General features: G+C 37.2%; 1 protein-coding gene and 1 non-coding gene across 2 annotated transcripts in view; both read right to left on the reverse strand.

The window, feature by feature from the left end:
- Dok6 (docking protein 6) overlaps positions 1 to 21,619 on the reverse strand; it is a 254,819-nt gene that overhangs the window by 82,434 nt on the left and 150,766 nt on the right. Inside the window, exon 5 of the mRNA XM_090352975.1 lies at positions 10,147 to 10,336. Coding sequence (XP_090209101.1) covers positions 10,147 to 10,336 — 190 coding nt within the window. The remainder of the gene's footprint in view (positions 1 to 10,146; positions 10,337 to 21,619) is intronic.
- On the reverse strand, positions 6,448 to 6,557 carry LOC150049574 (U6 spliceosomal RNA). The gene has a single exon (XR_016538926.1). It is a non-coding gene; the product is annotated as a U6 spliceosomal RNA (small nuclear RNA).

Consider the following 21,619-nt stretch of genomic DNA (forward strand, 5'->3'; position numbering starts at 1 on the left):
GCTGAGGTCATGAAGTCATCTGCCCTGGTCACCTCAGGCAGCCATAGAAAAATACCAGAGGCCTAGATGACAGATGTCTGAGATCAGGGTACAGACAGGCTCTATTTCTGCTTAGCAAATAGCTGCTTCCCATGTGCTCACGTGATCTTTCTTCCACATAGTGGTGTGTGTGTGTGTGTGTGTGTGTGTGTGTGTGTGTGTGTCCCTTTCCTCTTCTTACAAAGCCCAAATCCTAGTAGGTAGGACCTGACCTGTATGAGCTCACTGAGTTTCCATAGAGGCCCTGGGTCTACACACCACCTCGCTGGGGAAAGGCTCATGTGTGAGGTCTGGAGACACACGATGGCACAGTGGTTAACCCTTGCTGGAGAGCTTTCCCACTAAGGCCCCTGCTGTGCCCCTGGACACAGTCGAGTTCTGGCTTACCTGAACCTCATGCTGACAGCTGCCTCAGCTTTTGAATGCAGATGCCCTGGCCATTTTTCCAGGTCCTCATCAGAACCATCTGAGTGAGACGTGAACCTTATTTGGAGTCAGCCATTGTGATGTGGGGTTCCATTAGTGTTATATTTCAATTAGATAGCATAACTTAACCTATTCTCTGGGTAAGTAAGCTTCCACTGTTGGAATTCTTATAGCAGAATTCCTACGTTACCACATAATCATTCACTAATCTGTTAATTCCCTATCCTGTGAGCTCCTAAAGGGCAGAGACTATGTGGTGTGTGTGTGTGTGTGTCTCATCTTTATTTCTACTTCTCATCTGAATGCTTGTTGAATGAATGAATAAAAGTAGCCCAGAGAATAAGTGGGGTTTAATATTACACAAAGATTTCAACCTCAGCATGTATTTGGGCTGTAATTACACAGAATGAGTAAGGTATGGGATCTCTGTGTGAAAATTTTCATGAGGGTAGATAATCCTTTTCTTCAATTCCAAAGAAATGACACTAAGACAGAGCCTTTTAGAAACAGTGGTTTTTGTGTGTGTGTGTGTGTGTGTGTGTCTAATTTGGTAAATCTCTTGCTATGATAATAGTAGGACTAATTTTTCCCCCCAAGGAGAAAGCATTAATTAAATGCCTTAGGAAACAGTTCTTACCAAGAAATGGAGGCTCTGATGTTCACTTTTGCTCCATTAACTTTAAAGTTCAATACATTTTTATTGAACCCCCTCACACTTCAGTGTGAATTGCTTTTCACTAATTGGTCTATAGGGAACACAATGACAGCTTTCTTCCTCCTTTCAAGCTTTTTAATTGTCTTTCAGAAAGTTCCAAAACTTTATTAATAGTCATTAAATCAAAGAGTGAGCTCTCGAATCAAGGGGTAAGTGGTGATGTGAAGAGATGTTCAGCCTAAGTCCTGACTGAGAGTGTCTCCCCAACACCCCCCGATCTCACTGCTGCATAGAAACCATGTCCATTTGCCTTTATCGGAACAATGGAGCCATTTACTCAACAGAGATGCATGGTTTTATCTGCTGACACTGCTGAACTTGGGCTGCATTTCGTCCTTATTTATCCCTTGCTAGTTGAACAGCAATGGTGCTGGCAGTGTGGTAACCATAATAGAACCGCTGGGAACTTTCATCTGTGCTCACCATTCCTTATTCCAGTTGGATTATATGGAATACTGGTGATGCACTCCTGATCTTAATTAAAATCCGCTTTAATTAATTGTAGGTGTCTTGTCCCATTCAAGAAATATTCCAGCACAGGAGTCTTGCTTGCTGCCTAAAAACATATGATAGCATTCTCTGTCAAAAATATATGAACAGGGACGGGAGTTTGGCCTAGTGGTAGAGTGCTTGCCTAGTCTGCACAAAGACTCGGGTTCGATTCCTCAGTACCACATACATAGAAAAAAGCCAGAAATGGTGCTGTAGTTCAAGTGGCAGAGTGCTAGCCTAGAGGAAAAAGCCCAAGGATAGTGCTCAGGCCCTGAGTTCAAGCCCCAGGTCTGGCAATATATACATACTCCTATACCTGCATATATACACCTATACCTGTATATATACACATACACCTGCATATATATATACATGTATATACATATATGAACAACTGAGTAAAAACAATCATGACACAGGCATCAAAAAGTCAGAAGAAAACACTAGAGTCACAAAAAGAAACTCTTTTATGAAGAGATGTGAAAAATTAGCGAGTAAAGGCAGTGATAACGTTGGGCTTCTTGAGAAGAATTTGATTCTGAGACTATCTCAGAAATCGCTTTGGTAACTTACTCCTTATCCAAGACAACATCCTTAATCTGAATATCTAAAAGCTTCAGATTTCTGGTTGTGAACACTTGGATTAGAGTTGCTCATTTGATAATATCAATGCACATGTCTCCAGATATGAAAAAGAACTTTGATATCTGAAATAGCACTGGTCTCAAGACTTTCAGGAATGCCCTTCAACCTGTGCAGCACACTCACACACAAATATACATATGTATATGTGCAGATGCACTCACACACACGCACATTACATATCCACATATCTATCACACCATGGAAATTGCTGCTTTAGCTTTCCTTTCATCTGCTGTATGCATGCGGACACAAATTCGAGAAAGGAAGTTTTCTTTTTTACACACTGTTGAAAAAGGCTTGAAGATAAATATGCTTGCCTATGATATCACACATAGCATTTGCTTTCACAAACCATCTTCCCATAAGGACAATAGTATTTCATATTCTTTTACATTTCCAATTATCATAAATCAGTAAGTGAGGATCATTACCTAAAGCAAGATAAGCCAAACTCAGAAAGATAAAATAGTATTGTTTGCTTATATGTGGACACTAGACTGAGAAGTGATACTGCCTATGAGCAAAAGAATTTTTAGTGAGGGGAAGGAGAGAAGATGATGATGAAGGATGAATAGTACAGATGCACATTATATACACAAATCAAATTGCACAACGAAACCAAATGAACACTGTTCAAGAGAAAGAGTGAGGGAGGAAAGGGGTTAAGAAAGAGCAGTATAAAGATGGGACAAGTTTATTCAAAGAGCATTATAAATAGATACATTTTAAATTTTACAATGAAACCCATTTATATAATTACTGCATGTCAGTATGTTTAAAATCACTACCTGGATCTTCTCAAGACTTCTAAACAGAGAAGCAGCAGCAAAGTTATTGAGCCATGCATTTTCAACACTGACTTGCTTATACAAATCATTGTGCTGACTATAAGAGTGTGTTTTAAACAAGAACTTTGCAGAAGGAGGTTTAGACTTATGTTTTATCATGCAGGCTGTGAATTCGTTTTGATTTTACTTACAATATTTATGAGGTTACATGAAGTAAAAATGCCATATCAGCTGTTTATGAAGTAGTTTTGTGTTTTTTTTTTACGGGAAGAAATTGTACATAATCACGCGTCCTCTCACTTACTCTGCAGGTCTGATTAACTTGTGATATTTTCAGAGAATAAGCTTGCATGGCAAGTTTTTGTTTTTTCTCTTTAAATGCAAAATCAAAACCATGGGAAGAGAACAATTGTTCTGAGCTGATGTAAGACTCACTGCATCTCCCGTGGAAAGCTTCGGGGACTCTCCTTCTAGCCTCACCTGCACGTTTCCTTCTGGAGGGTTCCTGCGTGTGGTTATTAAGGGGTGATTGTGAGCCACATCCTTCTGAATCAGTGATGTAACCCTCCTGTTCATTCCTGTCACTTAGTGGTCCTCGGTCTGCTTCCAGCCCCACCTGGGCAGGTGTCTCCCGAAGCTTGCATTGTACAATCAGAATCTAAAGGTCGACCTGTGCCTCTGCAGAATCTCTGGTTTAAACCCTGCTGTTCATTTCCATGACTGACTAGGACAGTAGAAACTGGTCAGTGTATTTGAAAAAGTCTGCTAGGGAGAAGAGTATTTTGACACATTCGATTTTATGACCTTCCAAGCACACAGTAAAGCAAAAAAAAAATCGTAAGAATTCATATCAAGTATTTGCACGGTGCAATGAAGTAATAAAATAAGATGTAGAAAATGGAGGCCTTTTGAGCTTCAGCCCCAGATCTGTCCATATGCAGACTCCAGCCTTATCTCCTCCCACCCTCCAGACCCAGCTGACACAGCCCTGTCAGATTCTCTGCAGGGAGCATGGACAAAACTAACACCTTGCCCACCCTTAATAAGGATGAGATCAGGCAGGACTTACAAAATAGACACACAACATTAATTATGGTCATCATCTCAGTCATTCAAAGTCTAAGGACACCTAAAATTTGGAAAGTTAAAAACACAAACTGTACACAAAGAGACATATTGTATTCACATACTACTTTGTTAAAGGAAAACTCCTCTGTACAACTACTTCAGGACAATATATTTTTAAAATAGCCTTCTACCTCCAAGGCAAATATAAAAAATAATAAAATTCCAAATTGCTCTATCAGCGAAGGAAGAGCTTAAGTCATCTTTTTAATGTTTGCATTCATAGGGACAAGAAGGCCTCTCTACATCTTCCTTGAAACCTATTTGCCATATAGTGAACATACTTAAAAATGTTCATATCCTTTGACTAAGTAAATCTTTAAAAAGAACACAGTCAGATATATATATATATATATATACACACATCTTTTCACTTACTTATCATAGTTCATCTTGGAAAGATGTTAATATTAAAATAATAATGGGCATGGCTATGTTTACATACCATTCACAAACTGGAATTCAGTTTGTTGTTTTTTTTTTATATATTTTTTTGCCAGTCCTGGGCTTGAGCTCAGGGTCTGAGCACTGTCCTTCAACTTTCTCAAGGCTAGAGCTCTACCACTTGAGCCTCAGCACCACTTCCGGCTTTTTTCTACATGTGGTACTGAGGAATCGAACCGGGTCTTCATGCATGCTAGGCAAACACTTTAACCACTAGGCCAAACTCCCAGCCTGGAATCCAGTTTTAAAGGAATCAAGTATTGACTCTCAGTATCACGTTAAGAGGAAAATAAAATGGCCATTATTACATATATCTTCATTTAAACTACATTTGACAGAAATATATGAAAAAATTAACTATTAAAAGCTTTTATTTCAAGATGGAGATATGAGTGATTTTAAAAATCATCTTCTGCAAAAGTTTGTGTAAAATCTCAATACTAGAGAAAATGATGATTTATTAAGAAAATATAAAAGCTGACCAGGTTACTAAGCAGATTTTGATCTTGTCATGCATGCTTAGGAATGAGGAATTGCTAATGAGTCATAGCCACAGTCACCCTGTGTAGAAGAATTTAGCGGTTCTCTCTCCTCCTTTGGTCTCATTCTTTTTCCAGAGCAGGTGGTCTATTATAATAGTTAACTGTCAGTCAGTCATAACTTTCTAATTAGAAACTCTGGGAGTACAATTTTCATATAATATTATACCAGTATCTAGTGAACATTTTTTATGATGTTCAACAAATGCAAGATACAAACTTTTATTTATTATTATTATTACTATTGCTATTATCATTATTATTATTATTACAGACTTGGGAATAATCCCACGGCTCTTTGCATACTAGGCAAGCATTCTAAAACTAAAATGTATCTCGATAGCCTTGAAATTTATCTCAAAAGGACAACCTTCATGCAACCTGCTGTTTTGAGATCCACACGCTTTGTGTAACAGAGGAAAAGTTAGTTAATGCACACATTATCTCCTGTATTATTCGATTTTTGCAGTGAACTGTCTTAAATTTTCAAGACGCATAACCTTTTCAACAGCCAAACTTGTGTCCATCTGCAATTGATCTGCCACGGCCACCACCAGGACAGACAGTCATTTATTCTCGGTTACTACAAATGGCTTGATGTGGAATTTTTATAAATGTAATCAAACATATTGCTTAGGAAAATATTTTGAGTTTCATTTTCTTTATGAACCATTCGTGGGTACTTTCATTTCATTACTTACTGTAACTTATCTACCCAGTTACATACTGATGGTCCTTTGGATTGCTTTTAGGTTGTTTTTTTGTTTTGTTTTTTGCTTGTTTGTTTGTGTTTTCTGTCCCGGGGCCTGGGTGCCGCCTTGAGCTCTCTTCCTCAAGGCTAGTGCTCTGACACTCAAGTCTCAGCTCACTTCTGGGTTTTTTGGTAGTTCACTGGCGATAAGACTCTTACAGTATTTCCTGGCCCAGCTGGCCTCCACTCTCCATCCTCAGATCTTGGAGGAAGGGAGGTGTACTGCGACCTGCGACTTTACTTTATGGATGCTGCTTACTCAAGATGCTGAGCAACTTTTCTTGGAAGCATTTTCTGCCAGCACATCTTCTGTTATTAACTGTCCCCGTCATCTGACTATTTTATTAATGGGCAATGTGTCTTCTAATTTTGGTTGTAAGGACTGTTCATAGCGTATGGATATAAGAAAGCTGTCAGGAAAAGATTTTATGAATTTCCTTCCAAGCTTTCACTTGCCAGTTCATTTTCTTATTTTTTTCTTGAAAGAATATGAAACGCTTCACAAACTGTGTGTCATCTTTGCTCAGGGGCCATGCTAATCTTCTGTGTATGTGCTGCCGAGGTGAACATGTCATGTCATTTTCTATAACATATCTTTTAAAAGAAATGCAATCTATAGGATCTTCATTGATACATAGGGTGAACGGACCAAGATATAAAAATCAAATTTAAAATAAAATTAATAACCATAATATTAAGTATGTGATTATAAACAAGGCACTGTCTGAAGTATAGAAATTCCCAGGAGGAGTGAGGACAAAAAGGCAATGTGGGTGAATATAATCCAAGTGTATTATACATGTATGAAAAGAGCACAATTATGTCCTCTAAAACCCAGTTTTAATGAATGACTAAGACTATGGCGGATTAAGAAAGAGCAAGAGTGAGACGGTAAGATGTTGGGTAGAAAGGGAGAGAAGACTACTAAATCCATTTTGTGAAGTCAGCATTACACTGAGTCCCAAACTAGAAAGGGACTCAATAAAAAAGATGTAACCCTTCTATTAATTACAATAATAAATATATGAAAAAATAAAAACAATAATAAAAAAAGAACTAGAGGTGATTATCTCAGATGAACATAGACGTAGAACTCCAAAATAAAATAAATACTTCCCAACCAAATTCAACAACTAATAAAACAAAAACATACTACTCTCAGGGATACAAGGCTAGTGCAATATATGTAAATCAATAAATAGGATACAACACACTAACAGAAACTAAAACAAAAAAAATCACGTAATCCCTCAATATATGTAAATCAGTGAGCATCATACAGAACATTAGCAGAAACAAAAACAAAAACAAAATCACATAATCCTCTCAAAAGTTGCAGAAAAAGCACTTGGCAAACTCCATCATCCTTTTGTTATAAAACCTCAGGAGAAGCTAGGAACAGACAAAACATTCTTCAATATAATACGTGCCATTTATGACAAACCTATAGCCAGTATCATACTAAAAAAGGGAAAGATGGAAACATTTCTCATTAAATCAGAAACAAGGCAAGGATGTCTACTTTCTCCATTCCTTTTCAATATGGTACTGAAATTTCTAGACTTAGCAAAAAGGCAAGAGAAAAACATGAAGGGGAGACAGATTTACCTCTATTCGCAAATGACACGATCCTACATTTAAAGAACCCCAGGGACTCCATCTATAAACTCCTAGAGCTGATGAATGAGTTTGGCAAAGTAATGCAGTATGAAATTCAGTAGTTTTCTCCATTGAAATCATAAAATCAACTCTACTTATAACAGTCTCAAAAATAAATAAATTAATTAAAATAAAATATCTAAGAATCAACCTAATGTGCAACAAAAACTACATAATGTTGAAGAAAACATTGAAGTAGACATTAGGAAGTGAAAAGAATCTCCAAGGAAACTGATTAGGAACCTTAGTCAACTTTGGTAAGAAAGTTTAGAGATTCTTCAAAAACAGAAACAAATAATAAAAACAATTAGACATGGAACTATCCTACGATCCAGCAATTCTGCTTCTGAGTGTCTATCCAAAAGATTACAAGTCACAATATAGTAATTCATAAGAGCACAAGTAAACACATACAGGGTCACATGCAAGTGTACACAAATGTATTAACCAAAGCATGTTATACGCAGGGGGGAAAATTCAAATGGTTTAATTCTCTTGAAAAATACACTCATAGGCCAACAAAATGGGTATCAGAAAACTCTTACTTAGAAGGTGTGAGGGGAAGGTTGAGAAGAGGAAGCAGAAGAATGAAGGGAAGAATGGGAAGAAGAAAGCGATCATAAAATTCAATGCATGTCCTATGCAAGCAGGGAAACTGAGAATAGGCATTTGTTTGGAAGGAGTGACACTGATGAAGATTCATTATGTTTATAAACGAACTTGTGGAATGATAACCCCCTTTGCATAACTACTAAAAGATAATAAAAATGTAAGTAAAAACAGCAGGAGAAGGGGTGAGCCTGATGGATGGGCATTATTTGCATGTATGGAAAGTTCAGAACGCAACTTCATCTAACAACTAATTTATGTGAGTAAAAATGAAAGGAAAGAAATTGGCCAAAATCTAAACTGGACAGGTACAAATGGGTAAGAGGCAAGCTCTTTTACTTACTTAAACTCTTCAATAGAAACATACTGAGATTATGAGAGGGGCAAAATGGATACATTGATCTACACAAAAGGAAATCTGGGGTGAGTATTCAGGAGTCAGTCAGGCACCCGTCTTGGCAGTTATGTTCCCGGGTGATGGGAGCAGAGCGCAGACAAACCCATCTCATTCATGTACATCACAGTGACTTCAAAGGCCAGCAGAAAAATGTGTTTTGGGTCTTAGGTGGCTGAATCTTTTATCAATGTATGTGAATTAATGCACCTTCTATCTGCCAAATATCATGTAACCCTTCTATTAATTACAATAAAAATATATGAAAAAAACCCATCATCCCTTTATCATCCCCTAATAATTTAAAATAATGTACGTGTGTCTAAAATATCCATTTGGTCTGAAAGATTTTTATATTCCAATAGTTGTCCAGAATATGATTACTTTTATACACCCAATATCCAGTCAGTCAGAAATAGCTGAATGAGCTCACAAGCAAACACGGTATCCAGGAGAAATAAGTGCCACAGGAAATGCAGTATTTCCTTGGGGTAAAAGTACTCTAGGTTGGGGCAATTACTACAGGTTGGGCTTGGCCTTCTTCCTTAACCATTTTAAGAGATATTTAACTTGCCCTATATAGAGATTATTAGAATGTGACCTTGAATAAATAGTTAACAGCTTTGTAAGAAGAAAGTTATGTCTTAAAATTGCTACTGCAAATGCAGTGAAGCCTCACTAATAATTCCCTTTTAGGACCATGAATTCATTTTAAGACTGTCTGTGTGCTAAACCATGGCCCTGTGAGAAAACTGACACATTCAATGTTGTTTTTTTCAAAAATAAAATCCCAAATCCATATGTTCCTTTGAGTGCATCACAAGGGATCACTGTATAAAAAGTTAGTTGTGTCCCATATCTAAATCCACGTCTATGAATCATAACTGCAAATCAAGCATTCGTTTCAGGCATTTATGGATTCCAAGTGTATGTTATGCTGAAGAAGTAAACAAATTTGCTTTCATATAGTAGGTATAAACTCTGAATTATACATTTCATAAATACTGAATTTGTCAACCTTCTTTCAGTCAGTTTGGATTTATGTTTGACGTAGCTATGAATATTATTACCATAAACATCCGGATAAATAAATGTCTCAAACTGAAAAAGGTAACACTTATAAGTGTTAAAATATATTGTTGGCTTAGAAGATTAAAAAACCCCATTTTACATGTGAGGGAATATTTAATTTTATGGGGATCCTAACATGAGGATACATAAAAAATGAGTATTATAATAATTTTGCAAGCTATATTATATTATTAAAATAATTCAGTGCTGGTGTAGGAGACTGTAATTAGTTTAGGGTAATTCACCTTCAGTAGAACTATTTAAGTTTATTCAGGGTACCAGTCCTATCCAGAAGAAATTTTATATGTGTGTGTGTTTTTCAATTTTTACAGACAATGACTGTCCCCCCATCAATGGTCACAGCTTCTCTTCTAGAAGGGTGCCAGCACCGCTGTGCTGGATCGCTGTGTGTGAGCACCCCGTTCTCTGGTTGCTGCATTCCAGCTTACCTGCCAGACTCGAAGGTGAACCACGTGGAATCCCGTCCATATCTCCTCAGGGAGCTGAGCGGCCACATCACCAGCTTGACTTTGGCGTTGTGGATATCCCAGAGATAGATGTTCTCATGCGTGATTTGCATTGTGCATTCACCATAGATATCCAGATTTGGTGTAGGCATAAGATACACATTGAATCGTTCTGCAGAGAAACAAAGTGTGGAAAGGATTAAACACCAAGGGCCCTGCCAGGGGACGGCAGCGCTGGACTTAATTGCGCCCTGCAGACTTCAAAAACCACTGTCATATCCCTTGGTGACACTGGCACACACTGCAACATGTGACTACTTCCTGGGTTGTGTGTGAGCAAAGGAGTTCATTAGAGTATCTTGTCTTTAAGCCACTCACTCACCCTCCCTCCAGCTTTCTCCACAGTACGCATTCTCCACAGTGAAGATTAAGCGGCTAAACTGAATAACAGAGAAAAGGTTCAAAGCTGGAAGAGCATCTGCCCAGATGGTGCCGTCACTGCTTCTCCCTGCAGTTTAAGCAGACACCATAGACTCAGTTCCTGCAAGAATGTCTGGTTCCTTCTATTTCGGGAGCACTGGCTCAATATCATGTTTGCCACATGAAGTATTTAGTGCACAGTCAGAATGACTCACTGAAGCACCGAATGAATAATTTCATTTGTATCTCAAAATAGACTGTAGCTCTAGTCTAATTCAACATAGGATAATCGTAGAGATACTTTACTGTCTTTTGCAGGTCATCAGAAATGATCATGGCAAAGAAAATAAAAATACACAACTTATTCATTTTCTGGCTTTTCTGGATTTATGGTTGAATACTGTATTTTTAGGCAGGATTTTCAACCTTGGTTTGCAATTCTCTTCCTGTCTCAAAGGCTACTGCAAGATTCTGTAGCCTTGATGCCTATTTAAATGCATTAAATGCATTTTATTTTGACATAGAAAAGATTTGTAAGTTCCAAGAAGAACTTTAGATAACCTATAAAATACTCCATAAAAATTTTAGCTCCTAGAACCATATTCTCAGTTTATAGTAAATGATCAATAAATATTGGTTAACTATATGAAGAGAATAAATCTATTCCACAATGAATATAGAATGCAAACACTGAGGACATATTAAAAAAAACCCCACCAGAACCATGAACACAGAAGTTAATGAGTTACTGGAGGGTAGCTCTGTGAGTCATAATTTGATTTCAAGGGTGATGTCAGTGGAAGGAGCACTGTTAATCATGTTGAAAGGCACAGAAAGGCTGCCGTGAATGGAATAGGATTGATATGTTTAGGAATGTTTTATCATCAACCATAACACCATGGGCTTAAGTGTGAAAGTTTGCTACTGTTCAGCTGAACTGTCTGTAATCTTTTATCTGGGGAACATTTTACCAACTAAAGATTTTTCCAGTGCCCAGACAAACAAAATAACAATTAGATTCCAAATGGGTTGTGGGAAAGCTTAAACTCTAGTAGCCACACGGCTCGTACTTAAACACCGGTGTAGATACCTTTGCATATAAGATAATCTAATAATCAGATTTTTACTTAGGTTACTGATCCATGAAACTGATAGGTGCATGGGTTTCTCACTTATTTTCTAAGGAAAAGACAAATGGAGATCAATTTTAGAGCTCAATAACGGAGAAAGAAAAATCTCACATACATTAAGAGGTATTCCATATAGGTTAAAATGGTTGTATGCAGCCTAGGAACTCAGCATAGCGTTCCATCATCTGTACTATTTTCCTCCCAGGAGACCGCCAATGTCAAAGTCAAGGGGCATAGCCTGATATCGGCATACACATGAGAGGTGAGCCCAGTGGGTTAACTCAAGGATAGAGATAATCCTTGGCCATATTTCCTGTGTCAAGACCCTTTTGCTGAAATTCACTCTCTCCATTTGCATTAATCATATTTCACTGGCATCTGATGTCATGTGATGTTTCTCCACTTGTATTAATCATATTTGGTGGCATCTGATGTGAATGTGGAAAATTCTGCTCTTCTGCTTTCCCTTTCCCACCAAAAATGAAAATCAATGTCAGTCTGAAATAGTCCAGCAATCCACTGCCAAAATACGAAGAAATATTTCTTCCACAGTGTTGAAACAATTAAGTACCACTAACTATCAACTATGATTTGCTTTGAGCTGCACTGAGCACTGGTGACCTGGAGTGTGCTAGCTATGTAGAACCTATGAAAATAATCTTGACACTGAGTGTCCGTCAAAGGATGGTACATGAAATAGTGCATGGGAGAGAACCAAGATGTTGGGACTTTCCCTGAAATGCTGTCTACTCAAGATAAAACTGAACAGGAACAGTAAACAAGAATGTTTTGTTAAAGGAAGAGTGAGCAGAATTTGATATAATGCAAACATGTATGGATGTATCACAGTGAAACCCTTTTCAACCACTGATGCATACAGGAAAAAAATAAGGAAAGAGTAAACACATTCTATAGGACACTGGAGACAGTGATAAAATAATAAACAAGTGAATTTTCTAAGATTCACATAATATAGGGCTGTGGAGATTTTAAAAAAAAAACATAGAGGTACCTTTACAAACAAATAAAATGTGATTGGCTAATTCACCCTGAGGAGTCTTTGGGGATCTAAGCTGCAAAAAGCAAGTAATAATATTTATCTTTGAGGCCCTTCCACTCTTTCTGCCCATCTACTTTTTCTTTCTTTAGGAATTTTTCATCCTAGCACCTCCAGTTAATTAATGCATGGCAGTTTGGAATTCTCCAATCTTTTTATGTTATACCTTGCAACTTTTGCAAGAAATTATCATAAAAATATTATTTTCAATTTTCTGATATTTAAAATGCACTATACCCTAGGGGCTAATTTTGAAGGATTTTAGATGAATTTAATCCATTACAACATAAAGAGAGAGGCAGCATATTACTTCATATACCTATTTTTCACCAGATTTTATTGAGATAGGAAGCCTGCTGCTTCACTATGAATAAATTATTTGTATCTTTTTTGTAAAAATATAGTGTTTTACTACAATTTGCTAAGGTTTTTTTCATTGGAAAGTCTATTTCAATATGGAAGAGGTGAACAGAAACTCTTCTACAACTTTTTTTTTGTATTTATCTTTGTGAAAGAAATGTATAACACTGTTAAATCTTGTCACTTTTGTTTTTTGCCAGTCCTAGGGCTTGAACTCTGGACGTGGGCACTGTTCTTGGGTATTTTTTGTTCATGGCTAGCACACTGCCATTTTAGTCACAGTGCCACTTGGGCTTTTTGTGTGAATGAGGTACTAATGAATGGAACGCAGGGCTTCGTGTATCTAGGTGAGCATTCCACCACTAGGCTAGGCTCCCTGCCCAAATCTTGTCACTTTTAAAAGTAAAGAACACGTTGCCGGGCTCCCTCCACCCTTAAGATCTCTGGTTAGCAGATCTGAGCTGGAGCCAGGTCATTTACAGGTCCACCTATTCCAAAGGGAGGGTGAGACTGCTCCTCTGAGATTATTAATCTGTGGAATTCATTTTAAGATATGGCCAGGAAAGTAATACGGAAGCCAACGCTGCTGGAAATGACTCTGCGTTCTCCATGGACGAAGCAAGCATGCAGAGAAGCATGGGAGGAGGAGCATGGGGAGAAGAAGGGAGGAGTGGCCTGTCCAGAAGCACTGCACTCAGAGCTTCAGTAAAGAAATTGTAACCCCTTTGTACAAGTACTTAACAACAATAACAAAAGTTAACTATTCCCTAACATCTGCTTAAGTAGGTTCATCTCATCGAAAATGACTCATGACTATTTGGAAAGGGAGACCGTGTGCCAGCTGGAACAAAAGAAGGCAGAGAACCCAGAAGATGGTATAAAAAGGATAATTTACACTTCACCAAAATATGGACAACCAAGTATACCTGTTACATTTGATGACAAAAGCACCCTTTTACTCAGTTGTTCACCAACACATGCTTATATCCGAGATACTCAGGAGGCTGAGACCTGGGGGAGTGAGGCTCAAAGCTAGCTGAAGAATAAAACTTCAAGAGACTGCATCTCTAACAGGCCACTAAAATGACAGCGTGCCAGCCATGAACAAGAAAGCTGAGTGACAGTATAATGCAGTTAAGTTCAAACTGTGATACACCCCCTCCTCACACACACACTGAAAAAAATGTTGCCATTATAGAGGGGGAAAAAAAAGAGAGTCATTTCCAAGTAGCCAAAGAAATTGAAAGGAAATTCCTCATCTGATGGTATTGTCTTGAAACAGAACAAAAAGTCCAATATTGTAAAAATTGTCAAATCCGTGGGTAAACAAGTTTCAAAAGTTATGTAAAACAATTTTAGGGTAAAATGTTGTTCACTAATATATACAATATAATTACAAAGTTAAAAATTCAAAAACCTTGGCCATGAATTTTTATTTGTTATTTTATTATTTTACTTACTAGCTTATATTAGTTATAAAGAGATGAATTCTTATGTTGTTAAAACTTAGGGTTCTGTATGCATTCATATCTGAGTCCACACAGTTTCATTTTAAATATCCAAAGCAATAAATAAGATGGGATACTTATTAAACCATTTTTTTCACCATTGATAAATATTGGTATTGAATATTCAATTACATTTACAAGGTCAGTTTTATCTATGATTCAGTGAGCCAATAAACAGAGCAGGCCCAAAGAAGGCCTGCGATATTGGCACAGTGATTAATTGCGCGCTGTGTAGGGGGGATTAAGCCAAGCACAGAAGGATAAAATTGAGTGGATTGAGGTCTGTGAGAAAGAGCGATTGTTCAGAATGAAGGGTCAAGGTGGAGGGTCCCAGGGAGCGGGAAAGAAGTTCACACTGGTGCACGGGAAGACTGAAGTCTTCCTGGACAAGTGGAGACCAGCTCTATTTTTCTGGCTGGAATAAATCTGAGTATTGTTATTAGTCTAAGCCTGGCTCATGAAGGTCAATGGAGTAGGTGGTTACAGAAGAAAAAAAAATATCGGAGATGACTTTTACCACGAAGGGGTTCTCATCCAAGTACAAATAAGTACTCAGGAAGAAAGGTATGGACCCTTCAATCAGTTATAATGTCCACACTGTCAGATGGAAAACTCTTTCACAAGAAGAAACCTACAGAGGAGCAGAAATGTGCTGTTACGTCTCCTTTATAGTGAATAGTATTTTCAAAAACAGGCTTTTGAAATGTGTGGTGTGATGAGTAACTTTGTGTTTTTTACTGTAATGGAGTTTTGAATTCAGGGCCTTATTACGATTGCTAGGCAAATATCCGATTTCTTGAGGCACACCCCAGCGCTTTTAGTTATGTTTCACACAAGGCCTCCTGTTTTTGTTCTGGGGCCAGCCTTGTCTCATGATCTTCCCTTCCATGGGTCTCCTGTGTAGCTGGGATTATAGGCATAAGCCGCTCTATCTGAAAAAGTAAAATCCAAAGAGATCCGGAGCATCGTTCAAATGCTAGATCAACATTTAGCAAATGTGTCGCAAATATAATGCTCCAAGTTCAAATTCCTCTACTTGTCACCTTTTCTCCAGAACTGAACTGAACACCCAGGCACCTACCCTGTGTCCTGATGGGCTGCTTGATGGTACAGAGCCTTCCACGGCTGCTGTGTTTCCTCCATCCTTCTGTGTATCAAGTGTTTCCATCAGGAAGCAAGGGAGTGTAGGTGCCTGGGTGTTCTGTTGTCTGGTGTCAGTGTTTCTAAGCTAGATCGTTTGATCCCTGTGTGGGCTGGAGGCTGGAGGCTGGGGTAGGGGTGGGGGAGGGGTGGTGCCTCTCTGGAGTTCCACCAGCATGGTAAGCACAGAATCCAGTCTTCTGTTCTGACACAAGACACAACTCTGCTCTCCCTCTGGCAGCGAGGAGTCAGAATCCTCTCCTTTCCACCTTTATTCCATGAATGATCCCAAAGAAGCTTCTTCAATTACAATGCTATTACGATTTCGAGAATTATCCAGTTATCCACAGCTCTGGAGTCTCAGGAAATTCACGTCTGAGTCAACAAGAAAATTGTATTCTGTGCTCTTTTGGGAAGAACTGTCATGATACCACTGGCAAACATGAAATTTTAGTAAGAACTCAATGAAGTGTTTACTGTCACCTATGCAAAAGATGGCGGACATTGATCTAACAGGAAACATGGCTAACTAAGTACAGAGGAATCTGGCACTTGCAAAACTGAACGCAGGCCTGGTATTTATTACTAAATACCAACCTCGACTTGGAATGTAAGTTCACCCTGGTGTCTGAAACAATCTGCTTTGTTTTTTTCACAGTTGCAGGAAGTGCTAACAGAATGAAATAGAATCAATCTTAACGTAGCATAGCGAGATTTGTTGAGATCATTCTGTAAAGTACATGCCTATTTATAAGACTTATCTAGTGTACTGGTCACTTTCATTCCAGATCCTTATGAAAATGGGCAGATGTTTGCTTGTTTAGATACACCAATACATTCTTATCATGCAATTAAGCAACCGGGAGAAAAGCACAATTCATGTGCTTATCAGGACTGGTAGTACTCTTTGGAAACTGTGACTCCATTTTCACATAAATTGAAACTCTGTTAAAATTTATTTTATGATAATGTGACAATAAATTCCTTCACCAACCACCATCTGCTTACTGCACATGGCCACTGCAAATCAGAACACATGCATGCCTTGAATCAATCTGTAAAATCCTTCACAATTTTTTAATCGCTCAGTAATTTCCATTAAAAAAAACAAAAGCAACTATTCACAGTATGTTATCTGCATTTTCCAAGTAAATCATATTCATTGCAGTAAGTGTGGGATGGTATTAAAAAGAAAACTCAGGCCGGGAGTTTGGCCTAGTGGTAGAGTGCTTGCCTAGCATGCACAAAGACCCAGGTTCGATTCCTGGGTACCACATACATAGAAAAAAGCTGGAAGTGGTGCTGAGGCTCAAGTGGTAGAGTGCTAGCCTTGAGAAAGTCCAAGGACAGTGCTCAGGCCCTGAGCTCAAGCCCAGGACTGGCAAAAAAAAAAGAAAAAAAAAAAAGAAAACTCAACAGTTCAGCTTTTGTTATTCCTTAAGAAGATAAACCTTGTCTCAGTGTATTTTAATAGACAGGCATAGGTATGTGTCTTGTCATTATTTTGAATATGAAGCATTACCTTGAATGTTATTAAGATGCTATTAAAAATTCCTTGGAACAAAACTTTTAATAAATGTAAAATATTTCATTTTTGTTATGCTATAATTCATTTAATGATTATTTGGTGAATATCAAAACCCAGCCAACTGTAACTAATACAAATTAAACTGCAAGAAATTAGCTTATTTTTAGCTCAACTTGTTGAATAACTTGCTCTTTTTAATATCAGATAGGGTTTTAATTTCATAATGTCTTGCTTATTACATATTAACATCGAAATCATTGGACCAAATATTATAAATGCTTTTAAGTATTACATGTTGACAAACAGCTTAGCTGAAATTCTTTATCAATTAATATTCTAAACATATATGTAGTTAGTATAGTAATTTAAATGTCACTTACTAAATTTTTTTTGAGACTTCTGTATACTAGAAACTTATTCATTTATAAAAAAATGCTTCATCATAGATTTCTAATAATTTTGGCTATGCTACTTAGTTCCAGATGGCAGAAAGTAGTTTTATTATTTATTGTTTTGTAATAAATCCCCATTATTGAAAGTTTGAGCTATATTGTAGCATAATGAAATATTTATATGTTATGCACTGTGTTCATTTAGTTTTTGACAAATGTTGATCAAGACACAGAATGATTAGTCACCCCATCAAGTTTTCTTCCGCCATGTTCTGGTTCCTTCTGCCTCAGACTCAAGCAATGCTCTGATTTCTAGCAGTGTAGGTTATTCTTGTTTATTCTAATAGGCTACTGTGAATTGGTAGTAACCCTCTTTAGTACATCATTAATTTATTCCTTTGGTAGCTTTCCATTTTTGCTTTCCCCATCTAGTTATTTTACTAATTTGGGGGGTACTGCACGCAGAAATTAGGGCCTTACACTTTTCCTGACAGGAGCTCCACCATTAAGCCTGACTTTCAAGTTCTTTTAAAGTTTTTGATCATGACTTTGGCAAATATAAGTTGGATTTTTAAGATTTCAAATGATGTGTTTAACTACCTTCAGTCTCTCAAGCTTTCAAGGTTTTGTAAATCTCTGCATATGTTTATGTTATTTAAAAAATTAAATTGTATTTTATTGTTGGTGTAATGTATAGAGGGGTTGCAGTTACATTTGTCAGGTAATGGGTACGTTACTTCTCGAAACTTGATACCCTTTCTCATGCTTTTTGTCCCCTCTTCTCTCTCCCTACCCTCTCCTAATCATCTTGTTTTCTCCCTTCCCTTCCCTAATTCAAATAAACAAATAAATGTATATACAATATACCAGGTAACAAAGTCAGATACAGTAACCACATGAGAGTATCCATAAGTGGAAAAAAAGCAAAAAGAAACAACTTTGCATAGTACATTAAGTATGTACTATCAATATGTTCTATCTATGTTAAATTGATGTTTGATTATGATGTTAAGTGGGATTCAGGCTCATTATTTCCTTAAAGATATCTAGCTATTCTAGAACAATTTAAGAAGTTTCAATTATTCATTTATGTCTATAAATAATTAACTGGTTTATGAAAAAAAGGGCTTTGGTGTCTGTGTTAGAAATTACCTGTCCATTTACATATGGTCCTGGTTTTCAATATGTCTGTTGTATCAATCTCCCTATCTTTTCTTCATTTGGGTTGTTCAATTACTGATGTAAAGTCTAAAACTAGGAGCTCAATTCACCCTGGTTCCTCCTTCTTTGGCTAAGTTTGGTTCTTTGCCTGCCAAATGGACTTAGAATGGTCTTGTCAAACTACTGGAATCATCTCTGATTTCTGGGACTTTTGTGGGGTTCATGTGGAATCTACTTTGGGAAGAATTGACATCTAAATGACCCTGCAGATTCCGGTCACGAGTATGGTTTATCATTCCACTTGTGCTTATGTAGATCTAGGTTATGTCTCTCAGCCAGCCTTCGCCTTCTGTTTAGAGTTCTAGTATTTTCTTTGCCAATTTACCCTACATAGGAAAGGGATGCGGGTAGTTTCTGAATTGTATTTTAGCATTTCATAATAGTTCTTACATACATCAACATGTCTATAGAATATGAATAACATGCACAATATTTGGAATATCAATCTCGTTTTTTTCAGTGGATTCACTTCTTAGATGTAGTTTCTTTCTTACAGATTTGGTGTTTGACTTTCAAAACGTACAATTTTAGACTGGTCTGCATTAACAATATTCCCGATTTTATCTTATTGTCTTGTCATGTTACACAGATCCAGACAATGAGCAGAATATTATTAGTCACCAAAGAGAATATTTTACCTGCAAAAGCAAGCTTTCCGTGTCCTTCTTTAGTTTGAGGAGATACTCTTTTTACCTTGCTTCTAGTCAGGTGTTTCTGTAAGTGGATGAGGGATTTTATCCAGCGCTTTTGATAGATAACTTGCAACAACAGTTTCCTTAATATGTTAATCTATTAATGCAATAAAGTCTTTTTACAATTTTTATATTAGTATACGCCAATATTAAAGGGGAGATTTTTTAGTATAATACACCCTTTAATTTTCTAATATTTACAAGATTTTGGTCTTTTGTTCATGAAAAATGTTTGTAATTTTGTTACTTGTATATACTGTGTTGAGTTTTAGTTACTTTCCTAGTAGAATGAGTTTTGGATTGATTCTTTTCTAAATTTTGCATTATTTAACAGTACAAATACATGTTACTGGAGTTTAGATGGGAAATCACCAAGTAATTACAATTTCTCTAATGGTATAGGATTCTTTAGCTTTCCTATTTCTTCTTGAGTCATACTTAGTCATTTGAGCTAAGTAATGTAAAATGAGATTATTTAACCCATCCATCTGAGAAGCAGTGCCATTTTAATAACATTTCTTCAAATTTATTATTAAAACAAATTTTGGGGTTCCTGAATGTATTCTTCATTAACTTCTTTTTCGAGGTACTAAACAAATATTTAATTTTAGCTATAGAAGCTGTAATAGAAGATATACATTTTGACATTATCCTTACAGGTGGAAGGACCCTTTGGATAGATTCCGCCCCTGTTTTCCACCCACAAATGTTTGTTTATTGAGGCAAGAACTCACAAAGTAGTCAAGGTTGGTTTCAAACTCCCAGCTCACCCACCTCTGTCTCCTGAGTTGCTAAGATGAAATGTCTGGGTCACCACCCTCATAGCCAATTTAATATTTATCATGTTATAACCTAAGTTCTATTAATGAAATTATTCCTACTATCATCTTCAGCTTGCTCCAAGAAAAATGTAAAGCCTTACAAAAATCCATTGACGTGAAAGACTGAAAACTGATTATCTAAGTATCCATCTAGACTGAAAAAATGAGCCCACAAAACTTAGAGAAAGTAGTGAGTGATCTATAAGCAGAAAATGTTATTAGTTTGTAGCAGAGTTGCTATAACGAAGTCCTGCTTGTGGGTGTCAGAAACAATGGAAATTCTTACAGGCATGGAAGGCAGAAGGCCAAGAACAAGATGGATATCTCTGAGATCTTTCTCCCTTTATTTGTCTTCATATGCTCTACTGTCTATGTCTATCTTCCATAATTTTCACATTTTACACTTGTGACTATCAGTCACTTGGACTAGGTCATACATATAGGGGCGTGTGTGTGTGTGTGTGTGTGTGTGTGTGTGTGTGTGTGTATAATTTTACCTTGATTTTCTTTTAACGTTCCTAAATCCACATAGCATTGTGTTCTGAGCACTAGGGACAAGGACTTCAACAGAAAAACCTTGAAAGGACAAAATTTATCTCATAATAATTCCAAGAAGATATTAAGCAAATAAGTAAATCTCTGGTGATGCAAAGTAAGAAAATAGACATAGCAACAAATGCTAGAAAAGAACCTTTTCATACCAATGGTGGAGTGTGCACTAATGTAACCACTGTGTTAATCAGGATGGTCCTTCCTCAAAACAACAACTGAAAATGGACCTTTGACCCTGGTGTACTATTATTGAACATAAATCCAAAGGACTCGAAAACAGTAAACAAGGCAGCTCTGCTTACAATAGCAAAGCTCTGAAATCAGACAAGGTATTGACTGCACATTGCTGTTGTTTTTGTTTTGGTGTTGATCCTGGACTGACTGCTAGCCCTTCTCTTTGCTCAAGGCTAGTACTTTACTACTTAAACCACCGCTTCACTTCTGGCTTTTTGGTTAATTTGAGATAGTTTGAGATAAGACTTTCATGGACTTTCCTTCCCAGGCTGGCTTTGAATCGTGTTCTTCAGATCTCAAACTCCCGAGTAGCTTGGATTACAAGCATGAGCCACTGGTGCTTTTGTTGCTGATGGAGAATTCTTCTATGGACAACAAACAGACCAACCTTTTCTGCTCC

This window comes from Megascapheus bottae, chromosome 19 (assembly GCF_031878675.1).
Source record: "Megascapheus bottae isolate mThoBot1 chromosome 19, mThoBot2.hap1, whole genome shotgun sequence".
Lineage (NCBI taxonomy): Eukaryota > Metazoa > Chordata > Mammalia > Rodentia > Geomyidae > Megascapheus > Megascapheus bottae.